Source organism: Tachyglossus aculeatus, chromosome 21, assembly GCF_015852505.1.
Source record: "Tachyglossus aculeatus isolate mTacAcu1 chromosome 21, mTacAcu1.pri, whole genome shotgun sequence".
NCBI lineage: Eukaryota > Metazoa > Chordata > Mammalia > Monotremata > Tachyglossidae > Tachyglossus > Tachyglossus aculeatus.
The window spans coordinates 54128175-54155255 of NC_052086.1; the positions used below are offsets into that span (position 1 = coordinate 54128175).

General features: G+C 47.4%; 2 protein-coding genes across 2 annotated transcripts in view; one reads left to right on the top strand and one right to left on the bottom strand.

Moving 5' to 3' along the window:
* The window catches only part of GID4 (GID complex subunit 4 homolog), a 42134-nt gene extending 31563 nt beyond the window's left edge, over window positions 1-10571 (bottom strand). Inside the window, exon 1 of the mRNA XM_038762788.1 lies at window positions 10002-10571. Coding sequence (XP_038618716.1) covers window positions 10002-10571 — 570 coding nt within the window. The remainder of the gene's footprint in view (window positions 1-10001) is intronic.
* The window catches only part of ATPAF2 (ATP synthase mitochondrial F1 complex assembly factor 2), a 28023-nt gene continuing 11511 nt past the window's right edge, over window positions 10570-27081 (top strand). The window contains exons 1-4 of the mRNA XM_038762789.1: window positions 10570-10657; window positions 22909-22953; window positions 24431-24576; window positions 26639-26736. Coding sequence (XP_038618717.1) covers window positions 10570-10657; window positions 22909-22953; window positions 24431-24576; window positions 26639-26736 — 377 coding nt within the window. The remainder of the gene's footprint in view (window positions 10658-22908; window positions 22954-24430; window positions 24577-26638; window positions 26737-27081) is intronic.

The window sequence follows — 27081 nt, forward strand, 5'->3', positions numbered from 1 at the left end:
AGCCCTGAGTACAGTGCAATGCACCCAGTAAGCACTCAATCAATCAATCGTATTTACTGAGCGTTTACTGTGTGCAGAGCACTGTACTAAGCGCTTGGGAAGCACAAGTTGGCAACATATAGAGACGGTCCCTACCCAACAGTGGGCTCACAGTCTAGAAATTATTAGAGAAGCAGCGTGGCTCAGTGGAAAGAGCCTGGGCTTGGGAGTCAGTGGTCGTGAGTGCTAATTCCGGCTCCACCACTTCCCTACTGTGTGACCATGGGCAAGTCACTTAACTTCTCTGTGCCTCAGTTACCTCATCTGTAAAATGGGGATTAAGACTGTGAGCCCCTCGTGGGACAACCCGATCACCTTGTAACCTCCCCAGCGCTTAGAACAGTGCTTTGCGCATAGTAAGTGCTTAATAAATGCCATCATTATTATTATTATTCTCTGTGCCCCAGTTCCCTCATCTGTAAAATGGGGAATAAGACTGGGAGCCCCACGTGGGACAACCTGATTACCTTGTATCTACCCCAGCGCTTAGAACAGTGCTCGGCACACAGTAAGCGTTGAACAAATATCATCATCATTATACCAGGGTACGTGGAGGAGGCTCAGTGGAAAGAGCCCAGGATTGGGGGTCAGGGGATCTAATCCCGGCTCTGCCACTTGTCAGCTGTGTGACTTTGGGCAAGTCACTTAACGTCTCTGTGCCTCAGTTCCCTCCTCTGTAAAATGGGGATTAAGACTGTGAGCCCCATCTGGGACAACCTGATCACCTTGTATCCCCCCCAGGGCTAAGTTCTAAGTGCTTGGCACATAGTAAGTGCTTAACAAACACCATCAATATTACTATTATTATTACTGATGTCTGTCTCCCCAAGATGGCACGCTCGTTATGGGAACGGAATATCACTGTGTGCTGCTGGAGTGGACTCTACCGAGCGCTTAGTACAGCAGCGTGGCTCAGTGGAAAGAGCCTGGGCTTGGGAGTCAGAGGTCTTGGGTTCAAATCCCAGCTCCACCACTTGTCAGCTGTGCGACTTTGGGCAAGTCACTTAACTTCTCTGGGCCTCTTACCTCATCTGCAAAATGGGGGGTGAAAACTGTGAGCCCCACGTGGGGCAATCTGATCACTCTGTCTCCTCTCCACCGCTTAAAACAGTGCATTGCACATAGAGAAGCAGTGTGGCTCAATCGAAAGAGCATGGGCTTGGGAGTCAGAGGTCATGGGTTCTAATCCCGGCTCTGCCCCTTGTCAGCTGTGTGACTTGGGGCAAATCACTTAACTTCTCTGAGCCTCAGTTACCTCAGCTGTAAAATGGGGGATGAAGACTGTGAGCCCCACTTGGGGCAACCTGATCACCTTGTATCCTTCCCAGCACTTAGAACAGTACTTTCCACATAGTAAGCGTTTAACAAATGCCACGATTATTATTATACTTCCTCTCCTCCTCCCCATCCCCCCGCCCTACCACCTTCCCCTTCCTACAGCCCTTGCATATTTTTGTACAGAGTTATTATCTATTTTCCTTGTACATATTTACTATTCTATTTATTTTGTTAATGACGCACACATAGCTATAATTCTATTTGCTCTGACGATTCCGACACCTGTCTACATGTTTTGTTGCTGTCTCCCCCTTCTAGACCGTGAGCCTGCTACTGGGTAGGGCTTAGTACAGTGCTCTGCAACAGTAAGCGCTCAATAAATACGAGTGACTGAATGAATGAACAATGCTTCGCACATAGTAAATGCTTAACAAATACCATTATTATTATTATTATTATTATTAATTTGTCAGCATTGGTCTCTGGTAACTGTGCCCCTTTGTTGGGTAGGGACCGTCTCTATATGTTGCCAACTTGTACTTCCCAAGCACTTAGTCCAGTGCTCTGCACACAACAAGTGCTCAATAAGAAGCAGTGTGGCTCAGTGGAAAGAGCCCGGGCTTTGGAGTCAGAGGTCATGGGTTCAAATCCCTGCTCCGCCAATTGTCAGCTGGGTGACTTTGGGAAAGTCACTTAACTTCTCTGTGCTTCAGTTCCCTCATCTGTAAAATGGGGATGAAGACTGTGAGACCCCCTGTGGGACAACTGATCACCTTGTAACCTCCCCAGAGCTTAGAACAGTGCGTGGCACATACTATGCTCTTAATAAATGCCATTATGATTATTATTATTATATCCATAATTTAATATGGGAGGGATACAAGGTCAAGGGATTAGCGTGGCTCAGCTGAAAGAGCCCGGGCTTTGGAGTCAGAGGTCATGGGTTCAAATCCCAGCTCCACCACTTGTCAGCTGTGTGACTTTGGGCAAGTCCCTTCACTTCTCTGTGCCTCAGTTCCCTCATCTGTAAAATGGGGATGAAGACTGTGAGCCCCGCCATGGGACAACCTGATCACCTTGTAAGCTTCCCAGTGCTTAGAACAGTGCTGTAAGCACTTAATAAATGTCATTACTTTTATTATTATTATTGTTATTAAATCGGATTGAATGAACGAATGGGGCCAAAGTCTCAGGAGCCGGGGTTCGTCCATAGTTTCTTTCTTTCTTTCTTAATCATATTTACTGAGCGCTTACTGTGTACAGAGCACTGTACTAAGCACTTGGGAAGTCCAAGTTGGCAACATATAGAGATGGTCCCTACCCAACAGCGGGCTCACAGTCTAGAAGGGGGAGACGGACAACAAAACAAAACATATTGACAAAATAAAATAAATAGAATAAATATGTGCAAGTAAAATAAATAGAGTAATAAATACGTACAAACATATATACAGTTGCTGTGGGGAGGGGAAGGAGGTAAGGCGGAGGGATGGGGAGTGGGAGGAGGGGGAGAGGAAGGAGCGGGCTCAGTCTGGGAAGGCCTCCTAGAGGAGGTGAGCTCTCAGTAGAGCTTTCATTCATTCTTTCAATTGTATTTACTGAGCGCTCACTGTGTGCAGAGCACTGGACTAAGCGCTTGGGAAGTCCAAGTTGGCAGCATCTAGAGACGGTCCCTACCCAACAATGGGCTCACAGTCTAGAAGGGGGAGACAGACAACAAAACAAAACGTATTAACTAAAGTAAGTAGAATAAATATGTACAAGTAAAATAAACAGAGTAATAAATACGTACAAACATATACACAGGTGCTGTGGGGAGGGGAAGGAGGTAAGGCGGGGGTGATGGGGAAGGGGAGGAGGGGGAGAGGACAGTGCTTTGCACATAGTAAGCGCTTAATAAATGCACAAACAAAACATATTAACCAAATAAAATGAATAGAATAAATATGTACAAGCAAAATGGACTAACAAATACGTACAGGAGGCCTTCCCAGACTGAGCCCCTTCCTTCCTCTCCCCCTCCTCCCCCTCGCCTTCCCTCCTTCCCCTCCCCACAGCACCTGTATATATGTTTGTACATATTTATTACTCTATTTTACTAGTACATATTTATTCTATTTATTGTATTTGGTTTATATGTTGTGTTTTGTTGTCTGTCTCCCCCTTCTAGACTGTGAGACCGCAGTTGGGTAGGGACCGTCTCTAGATGTTGCTGACTTGGACTTCCCAAGCGCTTAGTCCAGTGCTCTGCGCACAGTAAGCGCTCAATACGACTGAATGGATGAATGAATGCAGATTTATTACTCTATTTTACTTGAACATATTTACTATTCTATTTTGTTAATATTTGTTTAACTAAATAAAATGAATAGAATAGAATGTTTTGTTGTCTGTCTCCCCCTTCTAGACTGTGAGCCCGCTGCTGGGTAGGGACCGGCTCTAGATGTTGCCGACCTGAACTTCCCAAGCGCTTAGTCCAGTGCTTTGCGCACAGTAAGCGCTCAATAAATACGATTGAATGGATGAATGAATGCAGATTTATTACTCTATTTTACTTGAACATATTTACTATTCTCTTTACTGTTAATATGTGTTTAACAAAATAAAATAAACGGAATAGAATAGAATGCTGTTTTGTTGTCTGTCTCCCCCTTCTAGACTGTGAGCCCGCTGTTGGGTAGGAACCGGCTCTACATGTTGCCGACTTGGACTTCCCAAGCGCTTAGTCCAGTGCTCTGCGCACAGGAAGCGCTCAATATATACGACTGAATAAATGAATATATACAGGTGCTGTGGGGAGGGGAAGAGGCCTTCCCAGACTGAGCCCCCTCCTTCCTCTCCCCCTCTTCCCCCTCTCCATCCGCCCCCGCCTTACCTCCTTCCCTTCCCCACAGCACCTGTATATATGTATATATGTTTGTACGGATTTATTACTCTACTTGTACATATTCTATTTATTTATTTTATTTTGTTAATATGTTTTTGTTCTCCGTCTCCCCCTTCTAGACTGTGAGCCCACTGTTGGGTAGGGACCGGCTCTAGATGTTGCCAAGCTGTACTTCCCATGCGCTTAGGACAGTGTTCTGCACACAGTAAGCGCTCAAAAAATACAACTGAATGAATGAATGGGGAAGGAGGTAAGGCGGGGGGGGGGGGGGTGGTTTCTGAAGGGCCTGGTGGAGGGGGATGGGGGCTTAGGATGAGTTTAGGACAGTGCTCTGCACACAGTAAGCGCTCAATAAATACGACTGTGACTGTGAGCCCACTGTTGGGTAGGGGCCATCTCTATATGTTGTCAAGTTGTACTTCCCAAGCGCTTAGTACAGTGCTCTGCACACAGTAAGACCTCAATACGATTGATTGATTGACTGAATGAATGAAAAGGGAAGGAGGTAAGGCGGGGGCTGGGGGATGGTTTCTGAAGAGCCTGGTGGAGGGGGATTAGGATGAGCTTAGGACAGTGCTCTGCACGCAGTAGGCGCTCAATAAATACGACTGAATGAATGAATGAAAGGGGAAGGAGGTAAGGCGGGGGCTGGGGGATGGTTTCTGAAGGGCCTGGTGGAGGGGGATGAGCTTAGGACAGTGCTCTGCACACTGTAGGCGCTCAATAAATACGATTGAATGAATGAATGGGAGGGGAAGGAGGTAAGGTGGGGGGCTGGGGGATGGTTTCTGAAGGGCCTGGTGGAGGGGGATGAGCTTAGGACAGTGCTCTGCACACACTAGGTGCTCAATAAATAGGACTGAATGAATGCATGGAAGGGGAAGGAGGTGAAGCGGGGGGGCTGGGGGCTGGTTTCTGAAGGGCCTGGAGCTTAGGACCGTGCTCTGCACACTGTAGGTGCTCAATAAATAGGACTGAATGAATGAATGGAAGGGGAAGGAGGTGAGGCGGTGGGGGGGCTAGTTTCTGAAGGGTCTGGAGCTTAGGACCGTGCTCTGCACACTGTAGGCGCTCAATAAATAGGACTGAATGAATGAATGGAAGGGGAAGGAGGTGAGGCGGGATGGGGGGATGGTTTCTGAAGGGCCTGGAGCTTAGGACAGCCTTCTGCACACTGTAAGCGCTCAATAAATAGGACCGAATGAGTGAATGGAAGGAAGGGGAAGGAGATAAGGCGGGGTGGGGGGGCTGGCTTCTGAAGGGCCTGGAGCTTAGGACAGCACTCTGCACACTGTAGGCGCTCAATAAATAGGACTGAATGAATAAATGGAAAGGGAAGGTTTTTGAAGGGCCTGGAGCTTAGGACAGTGCTCTGTACACTGTAGGCGCTCAATAAATAGGACTGAACGAATGAATGGAAGGGGAAGGAGGTAAGGCGGGGTGGGGGGGCTGGCTTCTGAAGGGCCTGGAGCTTAGGATAGCACTCTGTACACTGTAGGCGCTCAATAAATAGGACTGAATGAATGAGTGGAAGGGGAAGGAGGTGAGGCGGGGGGGATAGTTTCTGAAGGGCCTGGAGCTTAGGACAGCGCTCTGCACACACTAGGCGCTCAATAAATAGGACTGAACGAACGAATGGAAGGGGAAGGAGGTAAGGCGGGGGGGATAGTTTCTGAAGGGCCTGGAGCTTAGGACAGCGCTCTGCACACAGTAGGCGCTCAATAAATAGGACTGAACAAATGAATGGAAGGGGAAGGAGGTAAGGCGGGGGGGCTGGGGGCTGGTTTCTGAAGGGCCTGGTGCTTAGGACAGTGCTGTGCACATTGTAGGCGCTTAATAAATAGGACTGAATGAATGAATGGAAGGAAGGGGAAGGAGGTGAGGCGGGGGGGGGGGGGGGGGCGGTGGTTTCTCAAGGACCTGGAGCTTAGGACAGTGCTCTGGATACTGTAGGCGCTCAATAAATAGGACTGAATGAATGAATGGAAGGGGAAGGTTTCTGAAGGGCCTGGAGCTTAGGACAGCGCTCTGCACACTGTAGGCGCTCAATAAATAGGACTGAATGAATGGAAGGGGAAGAGGTAAGGCGGGGGGGGGGGGCTGGTTTCTGAAGGGCCTGGAGCTTAGGACAGCGCTCTACACACTGTAGGTGCTCAACAAATAGGACTGATGACTGGAAGGAAGGGGAAAGAGGTGAGGCGGGGGGGAGGATAGTTTGTGAAGGGCCTGGAGCTTAGGACAGCGCTCTGCACACTGTAGGCGCTCAACAAATAGGACTGAATGAATGACTGGAAGGAAGGGGAAGGAGGTGAGGCGGGGGGGGGGGGGGGGGTTCTGAAGGGCCTGGAGCTTAGGACCGTGCCCTGCACACTGTAGGCACTCAATAAATAGGACTGAATGAATGAATGAAAGAGGAAGGAGGGGAGGCGGGGGGGTGGCTGGTTTCTGAAGGGCCTGGAGCTTAGGACAGCGCTCTGCACACTGTAGGCGCTCAACAAATAGGACTGATGACTGGAAGGAAGGGGAAGGAGGTGAGGCGGGGGGGGGGGGGTTTCTGAAGGGCCTGGAGCTTAGGACAGCGCCCTGCACACTGTAGGTGCTCAATAAATAGGACTGAACGAATGAATGGAAGGGGAAGGAGGTAAGGGGCGGGGGGATGCTGGTTTCTGAAGGGCCTGGAGCTTAGGACCGTGCTCTGCACACTGTAGGCGATCAATAAATAGGACTGAATGAATGGAAGGGGAAGGAGGTAAGGCGGGGGGGCTGGGGGCTGGTTTCTGAAGGGCCTGGAGTTTAGGACAGTGCTCGGCACACTGTAGGCGCTCAATAAATAGGACTGAATGAGTGGAAGGAAAGGGAAGGAGGTAAGGCGGGGGGGGGGGGGGGGGCTGGTTTCTGAAGGGCCTGGAGCTTAGGACAGCGCTCTGCACACTGTAGGCACTCAATAAACAGGACTGAATGAATAAATGGAAAGGGAAGGTTTCTGAAGGGCCTGGAGTTTAGGACAGCGCTCTGCACACTGTAGGCGCTCAATAAATAGGACTGAATGAGTGAATGGAAGGAAGGGGAAGGAGATAAGGCGGGAGGGGTGGGGGCTGGCTTCTGAAGGGCCTGGAGCTTAGGACAGCGCTCTGCACACTGTAAGCGCTCAATAAATAGGACTGAATGAGTGAATGGAAGGAAGGGGAAGGAGATAAGGCAGGAGGGGTGGGGGCTGGCTTCTGAAGGGCCTGGAGCTTAGGACAGCGCTCTGCACACTGTAGGCGCTCAATAAATAGGCCTGAACGAATGAATGAAAGAGGAAGGAGGGGAGGCGGGGGGGGGGGGGGGGCTGGTTTCTGAAGGGCCTGGAGCTTGGGACAGCGCTCTGCACACTGTAGGCGCTCAATAAACAGGACTGAATGAATAAATGGAAAGGGAAGGTTTCTGAAGGGCCTGGAGTTTAGGACGGCGCTCTGCACACTGTAGGCGCTCAATAAATAGGACTGAATGAGTGAATGGAAGGAAGGGGAAGGAGATAAGGCGGGAGGGGTGGGGGCTGGCTTCTGAAGGGCCTGGAGCTTAGGACAGCGCTCTGCACACTGTAGGCGCTCAATAAATAGGCCTGAACGAATGAATGAAAGAGGAAGGAGGGGAGGCGGGGGGGGGGGGGGGGGGGGGCTGGTTTCTGAAGGGCCTGGAGCTTGGGACAGCGCTCTGCACACTGTAGGCGCTCAATAAACAGGACTGAATGAATAAATGGAAAGGGAAGGTTTCTGAAGGGCCTGGAGTTTAGGACGGCGCTCTGCACACTGTAGGCGCTCAATAAATAGGACTGAATGAGTGAATGGAAGGAAGGGGAAGGAGATAAGGCGGGAGGGGTGGGGGCTGGCTTCTGAAGGGCCTGGAGCTGAGGACAGCGCTCTGCACACTGTAGGCGCTCAATAAATAGGCCTGAACGAATGAATGAAAGAGGAAGGAGGGGAGGCGGGGGGGGGGGTGGCTGGTTTCTGAAGGGCCTGGAGCTTAGGACAGCGCTCTGCACACAGTAGGCGCTCAATAAATAGGACTGAACAAATGAATGGAAGGGGAAGGAGGTAAGGCGGGGGGGCTGGGGGCTGGTTTCTGAAGGGCCTGGTGCTTAGGACAGTGCTGTGCACATTGTAGGCGCTTAATAAATAGGACTGAATGAATGAATGGAAGGAAGGGGAAGGAGGTGAGGCGGGGGGGGGGGGGGCGCGGTGGTTTCTCAAGGACCTGGAGCTTAGGACAGTGCTCTGGATACTGTAGGCGCTCAATAAATAGGACTGAATGAATGAATGGAAGGGGAAGGTTTCTGAAGGGCCTGGAGCTTAGGACAGCGCTCTGCACACTGTAGGCGCTCAATAAATAGGACTGAATGAATGGAAGGGGAAGAGGTAAGGCGGGGTGGGGGGGCTGGTTTCTGAAGGGCCTGGAGCTTAGGACAGCGCTCTGCACACTGTAGGCGCTCAACAAATAGGACTGATGACTGGAAGGAAGGGGAAAGAGGTGAGGCGGGAGGGAGGATAGTTTGTGAAGGGCCTGGAGCTTAGGACAGCGCTCTGCACACTGTAGGTGCTCAACAAATAGGACTGAATGAATGACTGGAAGGAAGGGGAAGGAGGTGAGGCCGGGGGGGGGGGGGGGGGCTGGTTTCTGAAGGGCCTGGAGCTTAGGACAGCGCTCTGCACACTGTAGGCGCTCAATAAATAGGACTGAATGAATGAATGGAAAGGGAAGAGGTACGGCGGGGTGGGGGGGGCTGGTTTCTGAAGGGCCTGGAGCTTAGGACAGCGCTCTGCACACTGTAGGCGCTCAATAAATAGGCCTGAACGAATGAATGAAAGAGGAAGGAGGGGAGGCGGGGGGGTGGTTGGTTTCTGAAGGGTCTGGAGCTTAGGACAGCGCTCTGCACACTGTAGGCGCTCAATAAATAGGACTGAATGGAAGGGGAAGGAGGTGAGGCGGCGGGGGGGGGGGGGCTGGTTTCTGAAGGGCCTGGAGCTTAGGACAGTGCCCTGCACACTGTAGGCGCTCAATAAATAGGACTGAATGGAAGGGGAAGGAGGTGGGGGGGGGGCTGGCTTCTGAAGGGCCTGGAGCTGAGGACAGCGCTCTGCACACTGTAGGCGCTCAACAAATAGGACGGAATGAATGACTGGAAGGGGAAGGAGGTGAGGCAGTGGGGTGAGGGGCTGGTTTCTAAAGGGCCTGGAGCTTAGGACAGCGCTCTGCACACTGTAGGCGCTCAATAAATAGGACTGAATGAATGAATGGAAAGGGAAGAGGTAAGGCGGGGTGGGGGGGGCTGGTTTCTGAAGGGCCTGGAGCTTAGGACAGCGCTCTGCACACTGTAGGCGCTCAATAAATAGGACTGAATGAATGAATGGAAAGGGAAGAGGTAAGGCGGGGTGGGGGGGGCTGGTTTCTGAAGGGCCTGGAGCTTAGGACAGCGCTCTGCACACTGTAGGCGCTCAATAAATAGGACTGAATGAATGAATGGAAAGGGAAGAGGTAAGGCGGGGTGGGGGGGGCTGGTTTCTGAAGGGCCTGGAGCTTAGGACAGCGCTCTGCACACTGTAGGCGCTCAATAAATAGGCCTGAACGAATGAATGAAAGAGGAAGGAGGGGAGGCGGGGGGGTGGCTGGTTTCTGAAGGGCCTGGAGCTTAGGACCGCGCTCTGCACACTGTAGGCGCCCAATAAATAGGACTGAACGAAGGAGTGGAAGGGGAAGGAGGGGAGGCGGGGGGGTGGGGGGCTGGTTTGCGAAGGGCCTGTTGGGTGCAGGCGCCTACCTGCAGGACCACCTCCACGTCGTAGGAGTTTCCCTTGCTCTTCTGGTGGCCGCGGAACTTGGATCCGCTGTAGAGGAGGCTGGTGGCCACGCCGGGCTGCTGGGTGTTGATGGGGGGCGGCGGGATGAGGGAGGACGACGACGACGACGAGGAGGAGGAGGAGGAGGCCGGGGGAGCGCCGGACCCCCCCGCCGCCGCCCCCACCAACGCCGCCGCCGGTGGGAGCGGGGGGGGTCGGCGCTCGGTGCGGACCGGCATCTCGGGGTCCCCCGGAGCCAGGGCGACGGCGGGGGGCACCGACACGGGGGGCCACCGACACGGGGGGGGCCACGACGCCCGGGCCCTCGCCTCAGGCCTCCCTGCCCCTGGCCGCCGGGCCCCGCGCCGCTCCCCATTGGCCCGCCCCGCCCACGTGACCCCCCCGGCCCGCGCGCCGCCCGCTGGGACCTGTAGTCCGCGCGGCCGCCTCGGCCGCGCTGATTGGCCGGCGGCCGGCGGGCGCGCGGGCGCGCGGGCGCCGGGGGAAGGAGGAGGGAAGATGGCGGCCGCTGAGGGGGCGTGAGGCGCCATGGGCCCGGCCCGGCTGAGGCCGCTGCTGCTGCTGCTAACAGCCCGGCGGGCCGCTCCTCCCAGCCGGGCCTACGGGCCTGCCCCGGGTGAGTCCCGCCGTCGCAACACGGTGGGGGGGGGTCTTCTAATCATCATCATCATCATGATCATTATTATTTAGACTGTAAGCCCACTGTGGGGTAGGGACTGTCTCTATATGTTGCCGACTTGAACATCCCAAGCGCTTAGTGCAGGGCTCTGCACACACTAGGCGCTCAATAAATACGATTGATGATGATGGCATTTATTTTTAGACTGTGAGCCCACTGTTGGGCTTATTTATTTATTTATTTATTACTCAATTTATTTATTTTGCTTGTACATGTCTATTCTATTTATTTTATTTTGTTAGTATGTTTGGTTTTGTTCTCCGTCTCCCCCTTTTAGACTGTGAGCCCGCTGTTGGGTAGGGACTGGCTCTAGATGCCTCCTCCAGGAGGCCTTCCCAGACTGTGCCCCTTCCTTCCTCTCCATCCCCCCGCCTTACCTCCTTCCTTTCCCCACAGCACCTGTATATATGTTTGTACAGATTTATTACTCTATTTATTGATTTATTTTACTTGTGCCTATCTATTCCATTTATTTTATTTTGTTAGTATGTTTGCTTTTGTTCTCCGTCTCCCCCTTTTAGGCTGTGAGCCCGCTGTTGGGTAGGGACTGGCCCCGTATGCCTCCTCCAGGAGGCCTTCCCAGACTGAGCCCTTTCCTTCCTCTCCATCCCCCCATCTTACCTCCTTCCCTTCCCCACAGCACCTGGATATACGTTTGTGCAGATTTATTACCCTATTCATTGGTTTATTTTACTTGTGCATATCTATTCTATTTATTTTATTTTGTTAGTATGTTTGGTTTTGTTCTCCGTCTCCCCCTTTTAGACTGTGAGCCCACTGTTGGGTAGGGACTGTCTCTATGTGTTGCCGACTAGAACATCCCAAGCGCTTAGTGCAGGGCTCTGCACACACTAGGCGCTCAATAAATACGATTGATGATGATGGCATTTATTTTTAGACTGTGAGCCCACTGTTGGGTTTATTTATTTATTACTCTATTTATTTTACTTGGACCTATCTATTCCATTTATTTTATTTTGTTAGTATGTTTGGTTTTGTTCTCCGTCTCCCCCTTTTAGGCTGTGAGCCCGCTGTTGGGTAGGGACTGGCCCCATATGCCTCCTCCAGGAGGCCTTCCCAGACTGAGCCCTTTCCTTCCTCTCCATCCCCCCATCTTACCTCCTTCCCTTCCCCACAGCACCTGGATATACGTTTGTGCAGATTTATTACCCTATTTATTGGTTTATTTTACTTGTGCATATCTATTCTATTTATTTTATTTTGTTAGTATGTTTGGTTTTGTCTCCCCCTTTTAGACTGTGAGCCCACTGTTGGGTAGGGACTGTCTCTAGAGGTTGCCAACTTGAACATCCCAAGCGCTTAGTGCAGGGCTCTGCACACAGTAGGCGCTCAATAAATACGATTGATGATGATGGCATTTATTTTTAGACTGTGAGCCCACTGTTGGGTTTATTTATTTATTACTCTATTTATTTTACTTGGACCTATCTATTCCATTTATTTTATTTTGTTAGTGTGTTTGGTTTTGTTCTCCGTCTCCCCCTTTTAGACTGTGAGCCCGCTGTTGGGGAGGGACTGGCCCCATATGCCTCCTCCAGGAGGCCTTCCCAGACTGAGCCCTTTCCTTCCTCTCCATCCCCCCGCCTTACCTCCTTCCCTTCCCCACAGCACCTGGATATACGTTTGTGCAGATTTATTACCCTATTTATTGGTTTATTTTACTTGTGCATATCTATCCTATTTATTTTATTTTGTTAGTATGTTTGGTTTTGTTCTCCGTCTCCCCCTTTTAGACTGTGAGCCCACTGTTGGGTAGGGACCGTCTCTAGATGTCGCCAACTTGAACATCCCAAGCGCTTAGTGCAGGGCTCTGCACACAGTAGGCGCTCAATAAATACGATTGATGATGATGGCATTTATTTTTAGACTGTGAGCCCACTGTTGGGCTTATTTATTTATTTATTTATTACTCAATTTATTTATTTATTTTGCTTGTACCTATCTATTCCATTTATTTTATTTTGTTAGTATGTTTGCTTTTGTTCTCCGTCTCCCCCTTTTAGACTGTCAGCCCGCTGTTGGGGAGGGACTGTCTCTAGATGCCTCCTCCAGGAGGCCTTCCCAGACTGAGCCCCTTCCTTCCTTTCCCCCTCGTCCCCCTCTCCACCCCCCATCTTACCTCCTTCCCTTCCCCACAGCACCTGGATATATGTTTGTACAGATTTATTACCCGATTTACTGGTTTATTTTACTTGTACCTATCTATTCTATTTATTTTATTTTGTTAGTATGTTTGGTTTTCTTCTCCGTCTCCCCCTTTTAGACTGTGAGCCCACTGTTGGGTGGGGACTGTCTCTAGATGCCTCCTCCAGGAGGCCTCCCCAGACTGAGCCCCTTCCTTCCTCTCCCCCCATCTTACCTCCTTCCCTTCCCTTCCCCACAGCACCTGTATATATGTTTGTACAGATTTATTACTGTTTATTTATTTTGCTTGTGCATATCTATTCTATTTATTTTATTTTGTTAGTATGTTTGGTTTTGTTCTCTGTCTCCCCCTTTTGGACTGTGAGCCCACTGTTGGGTAGGGACTGGCTCTATATGCCTCCTCCAGGAGGCCTTCCCAGACTGAGCCCCTTCTTTCCTCTCCCCCCCTCCATCCCCCCACGTTACCTCCTTCCCTTCCCCACAGCACCTGAATATATGTTTGTACAGATTTCTTACTGTATTTATTGATTGGTTTTACTTGTACATATCTATTCTATTTATTTTATTTTGTTAGTATGTTTGGTTTTGTTCTCCATCTCCCCCTTTTAGACTGTGAGCCCACTGTTGGGTAGGGACTGTCTCTAGATGCCTCCTCCAGGAGGCCTTCCCAGACTGAGCCCCTTCCTTCCTCTCCATCCCCCCATCTTACCTCCTTCCCTTCCCCACAGCACCTGGATATATGTTTGTACCTATTTATTACTCTATTTATTGATGTATTTTACTGGTACCTATCTATTCCATTGATTTTATTTTGTTAGTATGTTTGGTTTTGTTCTCTGTCTCCCCCTTTTAGACTGTGAGCCCACTGTTGGGTAGGCACTGTCTCTGTATGCCTCCTCCAGGAGGCCTTCCCAGACTGAGCCCCTTCCTTCCTCTCCCCTTCTCCATCCCCCCATCCTACCTCCTTCCCTTCCCCAGAGCACCTGTATATATGTTTGTACAGATTTATTACTCTATTGATGATTTATTTTACTTGTACATATCTATTCTATTTATTTTATTTTGTTAGTATGTTTGGTTTTGTTCTCTGTCTCCCCCTTTTAGACTGTGAGCCCACTGTTGGGTAGGGACTGTCTCTAGATGTTGCCAACTTCTACTTCCCAAGCGCTAAGTACAGTGCTCTGCACACAGTAAGCGCTCAATAAATACGATCGATTGATTGATTATGTTGCCAACTTGTACTTCCCAAGCGCTTAGTCCAGTGCTCTGCACATAGTAAGCGCTCAGTAAATACGATTGATTGATGAAGCGCTTACTATGTGCAAGGTTGTCCCATGGGGGGCTCACAGTCTTCATCCCCATTTGACAGATGAGGGAACTGAGGCCCACAGAATAATAATAATGGCATTTATTAAGTGCTTACTATGCGCTAAAGCACTGTTCTAAGTGCTAGGGAGGTTACAAGGCAATCAGGTTGTCCCACGGGGGGCTCACAGTTTTCATCCCCATTTGACAGATGAGGGAACTGAGGCCCAGAGAATAATAATAATGGCATTTATGAAGCGCTTACTATGCTCTAAAGCACTGTTCTAAGCGCTGGGGAGGTTACAAGGCGATCAGGTTGCCCCACGGGGGGCTCACAGTCTTAATCCCCATTTTACAGATGAGGTAACAGGCCCAGAGAATAATAATAATAATTTTAGTAGTGGCATTCATTAAGTGCTTACTATGTGTAAAGCACTGTTCTAAGCGCTGCGGAGGTTACAGGGTGATCAGGTTGTCCCACGGGGGGCTCACAGTCTTCATCCACATTTTACAGGTGAGGTAACAGGCCCAGAGAATAATAATAATAATAATGGCATTTATTAAGCGCTTACTATGTGCAAAGCACTGTTCTAAGCGCAGGGGAAGTTACAAGGTAATCAGGTTGTCCCACAGGGGGCTCACAGTCTTAATCCCCATTTTACAGATGAGGTCACTGAGGCCCAGAGAAGTGAAATGACTTGTGCCCAAAGTCACACAGCTGACAAGTGGCAGGGCTGGGATTTGAACCCATGACCTCTGACTCCTAAGCCCATGCTCTTTCCACTGAACCACACTGCTTCTCTAGACTGTAAACCCGCTGTTGGGTAGGGACTGGCTCTATATGTTGACAACTTGTACTTCCCAAGCGCTTAGTCCAGTGCTGTGCACACAGCGCTCAATAAATACGATTGAATGAATGAGTGAATGAATTTATGAAGTGCTTACGATGTGCAAAGCACTGTTCTAAGCGCTGGGGAGGTTACAAGGTGATCAGGTTGTCCCATGGAGGGGGGGCTCACAGTCTTCATCCCCATTTTACAGATGAGGGAACTGAGGCTCAGAGAAGTTAAGCGATTTGCCTAAAGTCACACAGCTGACAAGTGGAGGAGCTGGGATTTGAACCCATGACCTCTGACTCCAATGCCTGGGCTCTTTCCACTGAGCCACCTTGCTTGTAATCCCTTTTTTTTTTGGTATTTGTTAAGCGCCTACTATGTGCAGAGCACTGTTCTAAGCACTGGGGGGGATACAAGGTGAACAGGTTGTCCCACTTGGGGCTCACAGTCTTAGTCCCCATTTTACAGATAGTAATAATAATAATAATAATGATGGTATTTGTTAAGCACGTACTATGTGCAAAGCACTGCTCTAAGTGCTCGGGAGGTTATAAGGTGATCAGGTTGTTCCACAGGGGGCTCACAGTTTTAATCCCCATTTTACAGATGAGGTAACTGAGGCACAGAGAAGTTAAGTGACTTGCCCAAGGTCACACAGCTGACAGTTGGAGGAGCTGGGATTTGAACCCATGACCTCTGACTCCAAAGCCCGTGCTCTTTCCACTGAGCCACGCTGCTTCCCATCCCTTGACCTTGTATCCCTCCCAGCGCTTAGAACAGTGCTTGGCACGTAGTAAGTGCTTAACAAAAGCCATCATTATTATTGTTATTATCCCGACTCCGCCACTTGTCAGCTGGGTGACTTTGGGCAGGTCACTTAGCTTCTCTGGGCCTCATTTCCCTCATCTGTAAAATGGGGATAAATAATAATAATGATGGCATTTGTTAAGCGTTGACTATGTGCCAAGCACTGTTCTAAGTGCTGGGAGGGATACAAGGTGATCAGGTTGTCCCACGTGGGGCTCACAACCTTAATTCACATTTTACAGATGTGGTAACTGAGGCATAGAGAAGTTAAGTGACTAGATTTATTTAAGATTAAAATTGGGAGCCCCACGTGGGACAACCTGATCACCTTGTATTCCTCCAGCGCTTAGAACAGTGCTTTAGTGCTTAACAAATGCTATTATTATTATCATTATTATTATTATTATTCATTCAGCTAGTTGTGTTTATTGAGCACTTATGTGCAGAGTACTGTACTAAGCACTTGGAAAGTACAATTCGGCAACAGTGACAGTCCCTACAAAACAATGGGCTCACAGTCTAGAAGGGGGAGACAGGCAACAAAACAAGTAGATGGGCATCGATAGCATCAAAAGAATTATAGATACATACACATCATTAATAAAATAGCGTAATAACTATGTACAGAGAGAAGCAGCGTGGCACAGTGGAAAGAGCCCGGGTTTTGGAGTCAGAGGTCATGGGTTCAAATCCCGGCTCTGCCAATTGTCAGCTGTGTGACTTTGGGCAAGTCACTTAACTTCTCTGTCTGTTACCTCATCTGTAAAATGGGGATTAAGACTGTGAGCCCCCACTGTGGGACAACCTGATCACCTTGTAACCTCCCCAGTGCTTTGAACAGTGCTTTGCACATAGTAAGCGCTTAATAAATGCCATCATTATTATATACACCAGAGAAGCAGCATGGCTCAGGCTTGGGAGTCGGAGGTCGTGGGTTCAAATGCCGGTTCTGCCGCTTCTCAGCTGTGTGACTTTGGACAAGTCACTCAACTTCTCCGGGCCTCAGTTACCTCAGCTGGAAAATGGGGATGAAGACTGTGAGCCCCCCGTGGGACAACCTGATCACCTTGTATCCTCCCCAGCACTTAGAACAGTGCCTTGCACATAGTAAGCGCTTAACAAATGCCATCATTATTATTATACACCAGTGCTGTGGGGCGGGGGGGGGGGCTAGAGCAGGGGGAGGGTGTGGGGGTGATGGGGAGGGGAGGAGGAGCAGGGGATAAGGGGGGGCTCAGTCTGGGAAGGCCTCCTGGAGGAGGTGAGCTCTCAGTAGGGCTTTGAAGGGGGGAACAGAGCTAGTTTGGTGGATATGTGGAGGGAGGGCATTCCAGGCTAGAGATAAAACATGGGCCGGGCTTCTAATCCCGGCTCCGCCACTTGTCTGTTGTGTGACCCTGGACAAGTCACTTCACTCCTCTGGGCCTCGGTTACCTCATCTGTAAAATGGGAATTAAGACCAGAAGCCCCATGTGGGCCCAGGACTGTGTCCAACCCTGTTGTCTTCTATCTACCCCATTGCTTGGAACCGTGCTTCTCACGTAGTAATAATAACGTTGGTATTTGTTAAGCGCTTACTCTGTTAACAACAGCAGTGTTGTTAAAATTATGTCTTCACTATGGCAAAGTTAGGGAAAGTCTTTGGGACAAACTAATTTCAAAGTGACACCAGATGGAGCTCTTTTAAAAAAGAATGGAATTTAATAGCCCTTAAAGTCATCCCCTACTCGAGGTACAGTTTGGGAGTTGTAGTTAATGCATTCAAAATTAGTAGATGTTCAGAAGATTGTAGGACGTTGTGTTCCTTGTATTTCTTGAGCTCCTACTGTGTGCAACACACTGTACTGAGCACTTAAGAGCGTACAGTGGAACAGACAAGTTCCCTGGACACGGGTTTACAGTCTAGAGAGACACAGATTAATTATAAGTACATAAATTATGAATATGTACATAAATGCTTTGGGGCTGAGGGGGCCGGGTGAATTAAAGCAACAGATCCGGGTGACAGAAGGGAGGGGGAGAAAAGGAAATGAGGGCTAAATCGGGGAAGTTCCTTGGAGGAAATTCATGCAATCGTATTTATTGATCAATCAATCGTATTTATTGAGCGCTTACTGTGTGCAGAGCACTGTACTAAGCGCTTGGGAAGTACAAGTTGGCAACATATAGAGACAGTCCCTACCCAACAGTGGGCTCACAGTCTAAAAGGGGGAGACAGAGAACAAAACCAAACATACTAATAAAATAAATAGAATAGATATGTACAAGTAAAATAGAGTAATAAATATGTTCAAACATATATACAGGTGCTTACTATATTATATATAAGTGCTATTAAGTATATATTAAGTGTTTACTCTGTGCAAAGCACCGTACTTAAACACTTGGGAGAGTACAGTATAACAACAGACACATTCCTGCCCACAGGCTTACGGTCTAGAGAGGAAGACAGATGTGAATATAAATAGATAAATAAATGACAGATCTATATATATGTGCTACGGGGATGGGAGGGAGAATGAATGAAGGAGCAAGAAGGTGCGGTGCAGAAGTGAGTGGGAGGAGAGAGAAGGGGTTAAACGGGAAGGCTTCTTGGAGGAGATGTGCCTTCCATAAGGCTTTGAAAGTGGGGAGAGTAATTGTCTCTTGGATTTGAAGAGGGAGGACATTCTAGGCCAGAGGAAGAACGTGGGTAGGGAGAGAATAATAATAATTGTGGTATTTGTTAAGCACTTACTGTATGCCAGGCGCTTTATTAAGCGCTGAAGTAGGTATCGGGTAATTGGGCCAGACACAGTCCCTGATCCAAATAAGGTTCACAGTCTTAATCCCCATTTTACAGATGAGGTAATGGAGGCACAAGGAAGTGAAGTGGCAGAGCTGGAATTAGAACCAGGTCCTCTTAATAATAATAATTGTGGTATTTGTTAGGCACTTACTATGTGCTGAAGTAGATATCAGGTAATTGGGCCAGACACAGTCCCTGATCCAAATAAGGTTCACAGTCTTAATCCCCATTTTACAGATGAGGTAATAGAGGGCATACTGCACTAGGTTTTAAAGTGAAGGGATAAGGGGCCTTTATTCCCTTTATTCACCCCTCCTTCAACCCCACAACACTTAGGTTTATATCCGTAGTTTATTTTAATATCTGTCTCCCCCTCTAGACTGTAAACTCATTGTGGGCAGGGAACGTATCTATCAACTCGGTTACATTGTACTCTCCCAGGCGTTTAGTACAGTGGTCTGCAACACAGCGCTCAGTAAATACTATTGATTGGGACAAAATCTACCATTGAATATTCTCCTTTGTTTTGACTTTTATTTCCTTCCCCTACCCTCCCTTTTTTTTTTAATGGCATTTATTAAGCACTTACTATGTGCAAAGCACTGTACTAAGCGCTGGGGAGATTACAAGGAGATCAGGTTGTCCCACGGGGGGCACACAGTCTTAATCCCCATTTTACAGATGAGGGAACTGAGGCCCAGAGAAGTTAAGTGACTTGCCCAAAGTCACACAGCTGACAGTTGGCAGAGCCGGGATTCAAACCCATGACCCTTGACTCCAAAGCCCGGGCTCTTTCCATTGAGCCATGCTGCTTCTTTAGTGCTTCTCTTTATTCCCTAGTGGGAATAAAGCCTACACAAAGGAAAATATTTAAATATATTTATAACTACCATACTGAGTCCTGCAGTTCCCCAAACCAGGTTTTCTGCTGTAGGTTGACAGACCACTTGGTTATTTTAAAGGGGCTGCTGTAAAAATAATAATAATAATGCGTATTTGTTAAGCACTTACTGTGTGCCAAGCCCTTTACTAAGCGCTGGGGTAGATACAAGTTAATCAGGTTGGACACAGTCCCTGTCTCTCACGGGGCTCACACTCTTAGTCCCCATTTTACAGATGAGGTAACTGAGACCCGGAAAAATTAAGTGACTTGCCCACCGTCATGCAGCAGACATGAGGCAGAGCCGGGATTAGAACCCAGACCTTTCAGCCTCTCAGGCCCGTGCTCTATCCACTAAGGCACGCTGCTTCTCTGTACTGACCAAACTTTAAAATAATTAGGATTTGGATGTGCCGTATCCTAAATTTAGCTTTGCCTGATAATCTTGGGCCAGATCAGAGCCAGGCAGGGGTGCACCTTATAACCTGACAAGCATCTTTTCCCAAAATGAGTCCCTGAACCTCTGTTTCCTGCTTTCATTTCCTGGTAGCCACTGCCTGTTTCCTAAATTGGTACTTCCCAACATTTGTATAGCTTTTCTCCCATCCACCTTGCTTACAGCTACTCCACTGAATTCACCACATACCTGTAAGGAAATAGAGGCGTCTGTAACCTCCCCCGAGCCCCTGAGATTCCCTTCTTTTAATTGCCTTCATTTGATTCCCAATGTCCAAATAAGTGGTTAATGAATCAGTAAGCCCGTAACAGAATCCAGCTAATTCTCACTTTTGTGCACAAACCCTTTTTAAGCTCTCAGAAATATACCATATTTAACCATGCCACGCGCTGTACAGAATATTTTGCATTTTATAAAGGAGTGAAGTGGTTAAGTATAGTATGTTTGTAAGCGCTTTTAAAAGGTTTGTGCACCAAAGTGAGAATGAACTGGGTTCTTTTATAGGCTAATTGATTCATTAATCCCTTCTTTGGACATTGGGAATCAAACAAAGGTGGTTTGGGCAAAAATAAGTCAGGTGGTCACAGGTCGGATATCGTATTGATTGCAAAAGAAGACTGGCGTTATCTTGTTTAAGCAGGAAAATCCAAAGTTTGAGCCTCTTTAAATCCTCCTTTCAGAATACTCATGTGGGGTTATATTATTCACAAGAAAACTTGTGCGATATTAGAAAATGTTAGCCCAGTTAGAAAATGTGAGATTTAAATACAGTTTCCCTGGAATTTCTAGCTTCTCTAAATTGGCATCATCATCATCAATCATATTTATTGAGCGCTTACTGTGTGCAGAGCGCTGTACTGAGCGCTTGGGAATTACAAATTGGCAACATATAGAGATAGTCCCTACCCAACAGTGGGCTCACAGTCTAAAAGGGGGAGACAAAACCAAACATACTAACAAAATAAAATAAATAGAATAGATATGTGCAAGCAAAATAACTAAATAAATAGAGTAATAAATATGTACATATTGGCAATAAATATTGGCATTTGAATTTCATCATTTCAAGATTTTATGTGTTAAAAAAGAAAAGGAAGGACTTTCTAATTAACTTTCTTGTTTGCTTTTCTTTGCTTTAAAATTACTATATCAGTAACAGAAGTGGGGAGCAGAGTGGCCTAGTGGAAAGATCATGGGCTTGGGAGTTAGAGGACCTGGGTTCTAATTTCGGTTCCACCTTTTGTCTGCTTGTGACTTTAGGCAAGTCACTTCACTTCTCTGTGCCTCAGCTACCTCATCTGTAAAATGGAGATTAAGACTGTGAGCCCTCTGTGGGAAGGGAACTGTGTCCAAACTGCTTATCTTGTATCTAGCCCTGCTGTTAGTACAGTTCCTGGCAAATAGTAAGCACTTAACAAATAGCATTTTTTTAAAAAGTTCCAGAAGCTTTAGATCTAAACAAATGAACAGCTTTTCATTTTTACAGGTCCTAGAGATAGTTATTGTTGGTAGCTCTCCAAATTTGATACTTTCCTTTTATTGAGAGGGGGGGCAAGATTGGTAATCTAATTTACTAGAGATTAACTCCTTCTTAAGTAACGGGGCACATAGATGCAATTTTTCATGCTAGAGTTTTCATCTAAATGATCAAAAGACATAATTCAGAGTTTGTTCTTTGAATAATAATAATTTGGGTATTTGTGAAGTGCTTACTCTGTGTCAGGCAGTGTTCTAAGCGCTGGAGAAGGTGCAAGATAACCAGGTTGGACATAGTCCCTGTCCCACAGAGGGCTCACAGTCTTAATCTCCATTTTACAGATGAGAGTCCTGAGGCACAAAAAAATGAAGTGAATTTCCCAAGGTGTCACAGCAGACGGGTGGCAGAAAACTTAAGTCCTTCTGACTTCTAGGCCCAAGCTATAGCAACTAGACTACACGAAGGGTGGTTTGGCATTTCTGTTGGGGACCCAAGAAAGCTGGTTAATGAGGTTAATTGAATGGAGGCGGGTTAAAAAGGCTCTTGGAACTCCAGCTGCTGCTGCTTGCTGCCTGCCGTGACCTGCCTCATCAGAGGCTCTTGAGGGTCCCCGATCACGCTGGAAATGTGTTTTTTAACTGTGTTTTTTCTACTGTCATCCAAAATCTAGGTCACTGTCATATTCAGGATCTTTAGATTTGGACAGAGAGAGGGCTTCTGGGGAAAGTGGAAACCCAGTCAGCTTTTAGACAAGTCACCGAAGCTAACCTATCTTAAAAACTAATTGGTGACCAGGGCAGCAAACTGGTAAATATCTCTCAACTGTAAAAGAAGTTCTAAATATCCCTCAACTTTAGGAGAAGCAGCCTGGCGTAATCGAAGGAGCGTGGGCCTGGGTTATAATTCCGGCTCCACATGTGGGACACGGACTGTGTACCACCTGATTATCTTGTATCTACCCCAGCACTTAGTACAATGCCTGGCATATAGGAAGTAATACCATTTTAAAAAATCCTTTTAAAAGTAATTGATTTTAGTAGAGTAAAAGTGAGAAGCAGCAGGGCCTATTGGAAAGAGCATGGGCCTGGGAGTTGGAGGACCTGGGATTTAATCCTGGCCCCACCATTCATCTGCTGTGTGACTGGGCAAGACACTTCACTTCTGGGCCTCAGTTCCCTCATCTGCAAAATGGGGATTCTATACCTGTTCTCCCTTCTACTGTGAGCCTCATGTGGGACCTTATTATTCTGTATCTTCCCCAGTTCTTAGTACAGTGCGTGACAAATACCACATTATTAGATTATGCATAATGTATAATAGATGGATAATATATAATTATAATGTTTAATAGATACCATTATTGCTAATAATAATGAGAGCAGTTCTTGAATACAGATTTTTAGTCATGATGCCGTCTCGTGTTTTGTAAGGCATCTTTATTCAAAAGTGTTTTCACTCGCTTTTTCTTTCAGAAAGGAAGAGATTTTATCAGAACGTAAGCATCACACATGGGGAAGGTAAGTGTCCAACCACACACCACAGTAGACCCGCCCGAAAACCTATCTCTAAATGTCTAGTTTCCAACCAATTTGCTTATTCAGTCCTGAAAAGGATTTACATATGAACAGTAGAGGAAAAGTTGTCAAAAGAATGTAAAAAATAAAGCAGTAAGAGACACTGTGGTACTCTAATCCTGGCTCTGCCACTTGTCAGCTATGTGACCTTGGGCAGGTCACTTCTCTGTGCCTCAGTTACCTCATCTGTAAAATGGGGATTAAGACTGCGAGCCCCATGTGCGATAACTTGATAACCTTGTATCTACCGCTTAGAATTACTTAACAAATGCCATCATTATTATTACTGTGAGCATGCTCCGTGTCCTTCAATCAGTCAGTTGTACTGAGCGCTTACTATGTGCAGAGCACTGTACTAAGCGTTTAGGAGAGCACAGTACCACAGAATTAACAGACTTGTTCCCTGCCCATAGTGAACTTACAGTCTATAGGGGGAGATGGACATTAATATGAATAAATAAATCATTTATAATATATAATTTAAAGATTCAGTGGCAAGAAAAAGGGGTTATGGGTGAAACGTGAGCTCAGCAGAGAACACTGGGGATCTGAATCGCGTGGGGATTTTCCAGGAGAGAGGTCTTGCAATAGAGCATTTCAGCAGACTGCATCCAAAAAAGCAGTTCTTCTCTAGCATCATCATCATCATCAATCGTATTTATTGAGCGCTTACTGTGTGCAGAGCACTGTACTAAGCGCTCTAGCATCTCCAACAGCCAGAAATACTCATGAATACAGGTGAGAGCAAGATGATGTTGGAGGGTGTGGAAAGCATTCTTGGGGTTCTCATTCAAGCAGTAGCTTGTAAGTGCCAGTTTACGTAGTTGGGTGTCTTAAAAATTCATCTATCAGCATTTGATGGCTATCTTTTCTTTTTTTTTAAATGAATGAGCCCAAGTTAAAATTTTTTCACATCAGGAAGGTTGCTAGAGCAGATGGGAGATTTTCCTTCCCATTTCAATCAATCAATCATTCGTATTTTTTGAGCACTTAACTGTGTGCAGAGCACTGAACTAAGCACTTGAGAGTACAATATAGCAATATAACAGAGTTTATAGACACGTTCCCTGCCCACAGTGAGCTTATTTCGTCAGGTAACATAAATTATTTGGAGAGGAGACTCTTCCTCTTCCTGAGATTTGCATTATCCCTGGTGGCGCTAATCCCAGCTCTGCCACTTGTCTGCTATGTATTACCTTGGACAAGTCACCTAAAATCTGTGCCTCAGTTTTCTTATCTGTAAAGTGGGGATTAAGACTGTGAGCCCCATGTGAGACAAGGACTGTGTCCAACCTGTTTACCTTATATCCACCCCAGCAATTAAAACAACAGTCCTTGGCACATAGCACTTGACAAATACCATAATCGTTATTTCTCTTGTAATTTCTGAAAGGTTTATTTCCCCCTTCCCCCGTTCAAGGTGGCTTTGAGATAAACCTGGATCATAGGAAGCTGAGAACTCCCCAGGCCAAGCTGTTCACGGTTCCCAGTGAAGCTTTGGCCATAGCTGTGGCCACGGAATGGGATTCCCAACGGGATACCATCAAGTTTTACACCATGCATTTGGTAAGACAATTCCAGGGGATTTGAGGGGGAAGGAGAGAGATCATTCAGATTTAACTGAGGAGTCAGAAGGGCCGAACGGAATTATTGTTGTAAAATTCCCTCCCCCGATCCCAGCCAGAGATGGTTCTCCCGAAGGCGCCCTGACAATATGGGGCCCAGAGGTTTTCCCCCGAGTGCCAACCTGACTTAAATCTCGCCGAGCAACTGCAGGTTCACCAGGGCCACCTTGGATCCAACCCGGTGATTCTACAGCCACTCCCGTATGCCACGACGGAGAGATCACCTAACCTTACCTTCTTCCCGCCTTCGCGGCGGGAAGTCATCGGCTTAATGGACAGAGCACGGGCCTGGGAATCAGGAGGACCTGGGTTCTAATCCCGGCTCCGCCCCCTTGTCTGCTGTGTGACGTTGGGCGAGCCACCTACCTTCTCTGTGCCAGTTACCTCATCTGTAAAAGGGGGATAAGAGTGTGAGCCCCATGTGGGATGGGGACTGTATCCAACCTGATTAACTCGTATCTACCCAGTGCTCAGAACAATGCTTGGCACCTAATAAGTGCTTAACAAAGACCATTATTATTACTATGGGAGGGAGGAGTCCCTGCAGTCTGAAGCGGCGTGGCTCAGTGGAAAACAGTGTGGGCTTGGGAGTCTGAGGTCGTGGGTTCGAATCCCGACTCTGCCGTCAGCTGTGTGACTTTGGGCAAATCACTTAATTTCTCTGTGCCTCAGTTACCTCATCGGTAAAATGGGGATTAAAATTGTGTGAGCCCCCCATGGGACAACCTGATCACCTTGTAACCTCCCCAGCGCTTAGAACAGTGCTTTGCACATAGTAAGCGCTTAATAAATGCCATTATTATCAAGGCCCTACTGAGAGCTCACCTACTCCAGGAGGCCTTCCCAGACTGAGCCCCTTCCTTCCTCTCCCCCTCGTCCCCCTCTCCATCCCCCCATCTTACCTCCTTCCCTTCCCCACAGCACCTGTATATGTATAAATGTTTGTACATATTTATTACTCTATTTATTTTACTTGTGCATATCTATTCTATTTAATTTATTTTGTTAGTATGTTTGGTTTTGTTCTCTGTCTCCCCCTTCTAGACTGTGAGCCCACTGTTGGGTAGGGACTGTCTCTATATGTTGCCAACTTGTACTTCCCAAGCGCTTAGTACAGTGCTCTGCACACAGTAAGCGCTCAATAAATACGATTGATGATGATGACGTGTCACTGTGGGGGGAATCGCCGGTTCTCCATCCTGTTTTTCATGGATGGGGAAAAGGAGATCCAGAAAGATGAAGTGATTTAGGAAAAGTCTCGGAGGATGCTGAGTCCCTGGGCTACATAATCCAGACCTCCAAGTTCCCTGGGACAAGGATTGTTTTTCCAGTTCAGTAGGCTGTCCAGACCGTTCAGGCCCAACGCTCAAATATGTCTCTAACTTAGATGGGTCAGCACGGACATTAAGAATAAATGGAGCCAATATTAAGAGCCCTTGCTCCACACTAGTAGAGTGTTCTAAACCTTAAATTTCTGAGAGTTAATTTTGATATTTGTATTTCTTTTGTACCTAAAGTGCCCGGTCTGTGTTTTATGGAAATATCGTGTATCTTTATGTTTTTCCCTAGAAGGCAGAGAAATCATAATTTGTGCTTCTGGTGGTTCTTTTACCATCTTCGGGTAATTAGCCAAAACGTTACCATAGGTCAGAGGCTTTTACAAGAACTCTGACGACTTGAATGCCTTATAGTATTTGAGGGAGCTGTGACGGAGAGAGATAGATACAACATTTGGCTCTTTGATTAATCTGGCATTTCTGTGACTCATGGGCAGCTTCCTAGGCTCTTGAGTTAGGCTGGAAGAGAAGTCCCGTCCAGGAGGTTGTATGGGGAAATTTCTACCATCCCTTGATTCAATCGCTTTCTGTTGGTTTAGCATTTATATTAGCATGGTGACTTATTCGTCTTCACCAGGCCTTTTTCAAAATGAAAATGACTATTACCTTGAAACCCTGCTCTGCTAACAGCTGGGTGGTTTCTTTGTTGTTTTTTATTTGATTCAGACCACACTATGCAACACTTCTTTGGACAACCCATCTCAGCGAAGCAAAGATCAGCTCATCAAAGCGGCTGTGAAGTTTCTGGACACGGACACCGTCTGGTAGCACATACCTGAACTGAAATTCTCATAATGGCAGTTGGGGGGTTGGGAGGGGGGTGAGAGAGAGAGAGAGAGAAACTGTAAAAACTGACTTTTTTTTGAGTAAATTAAGTGTGTGTGTGTGATATAGTGCCTGTGAAAAGCAGCTTTTTTTTTTTTTTTTGAGTACATTTAGTGTCGAGCCCCAAGGAAATTTGATGTTATTGGCTTATCTACAGAACCAGAATTTCCTGGGCGGCAGCAGCAGCCTTAACTTGTTGCTCCTCACCACCCTTCAGGGTGGCTAACCCTTTACGACTTGTATGGTCAGTTGTGAAAGCCCTGCAAGACTCCTAGATCAAAGTG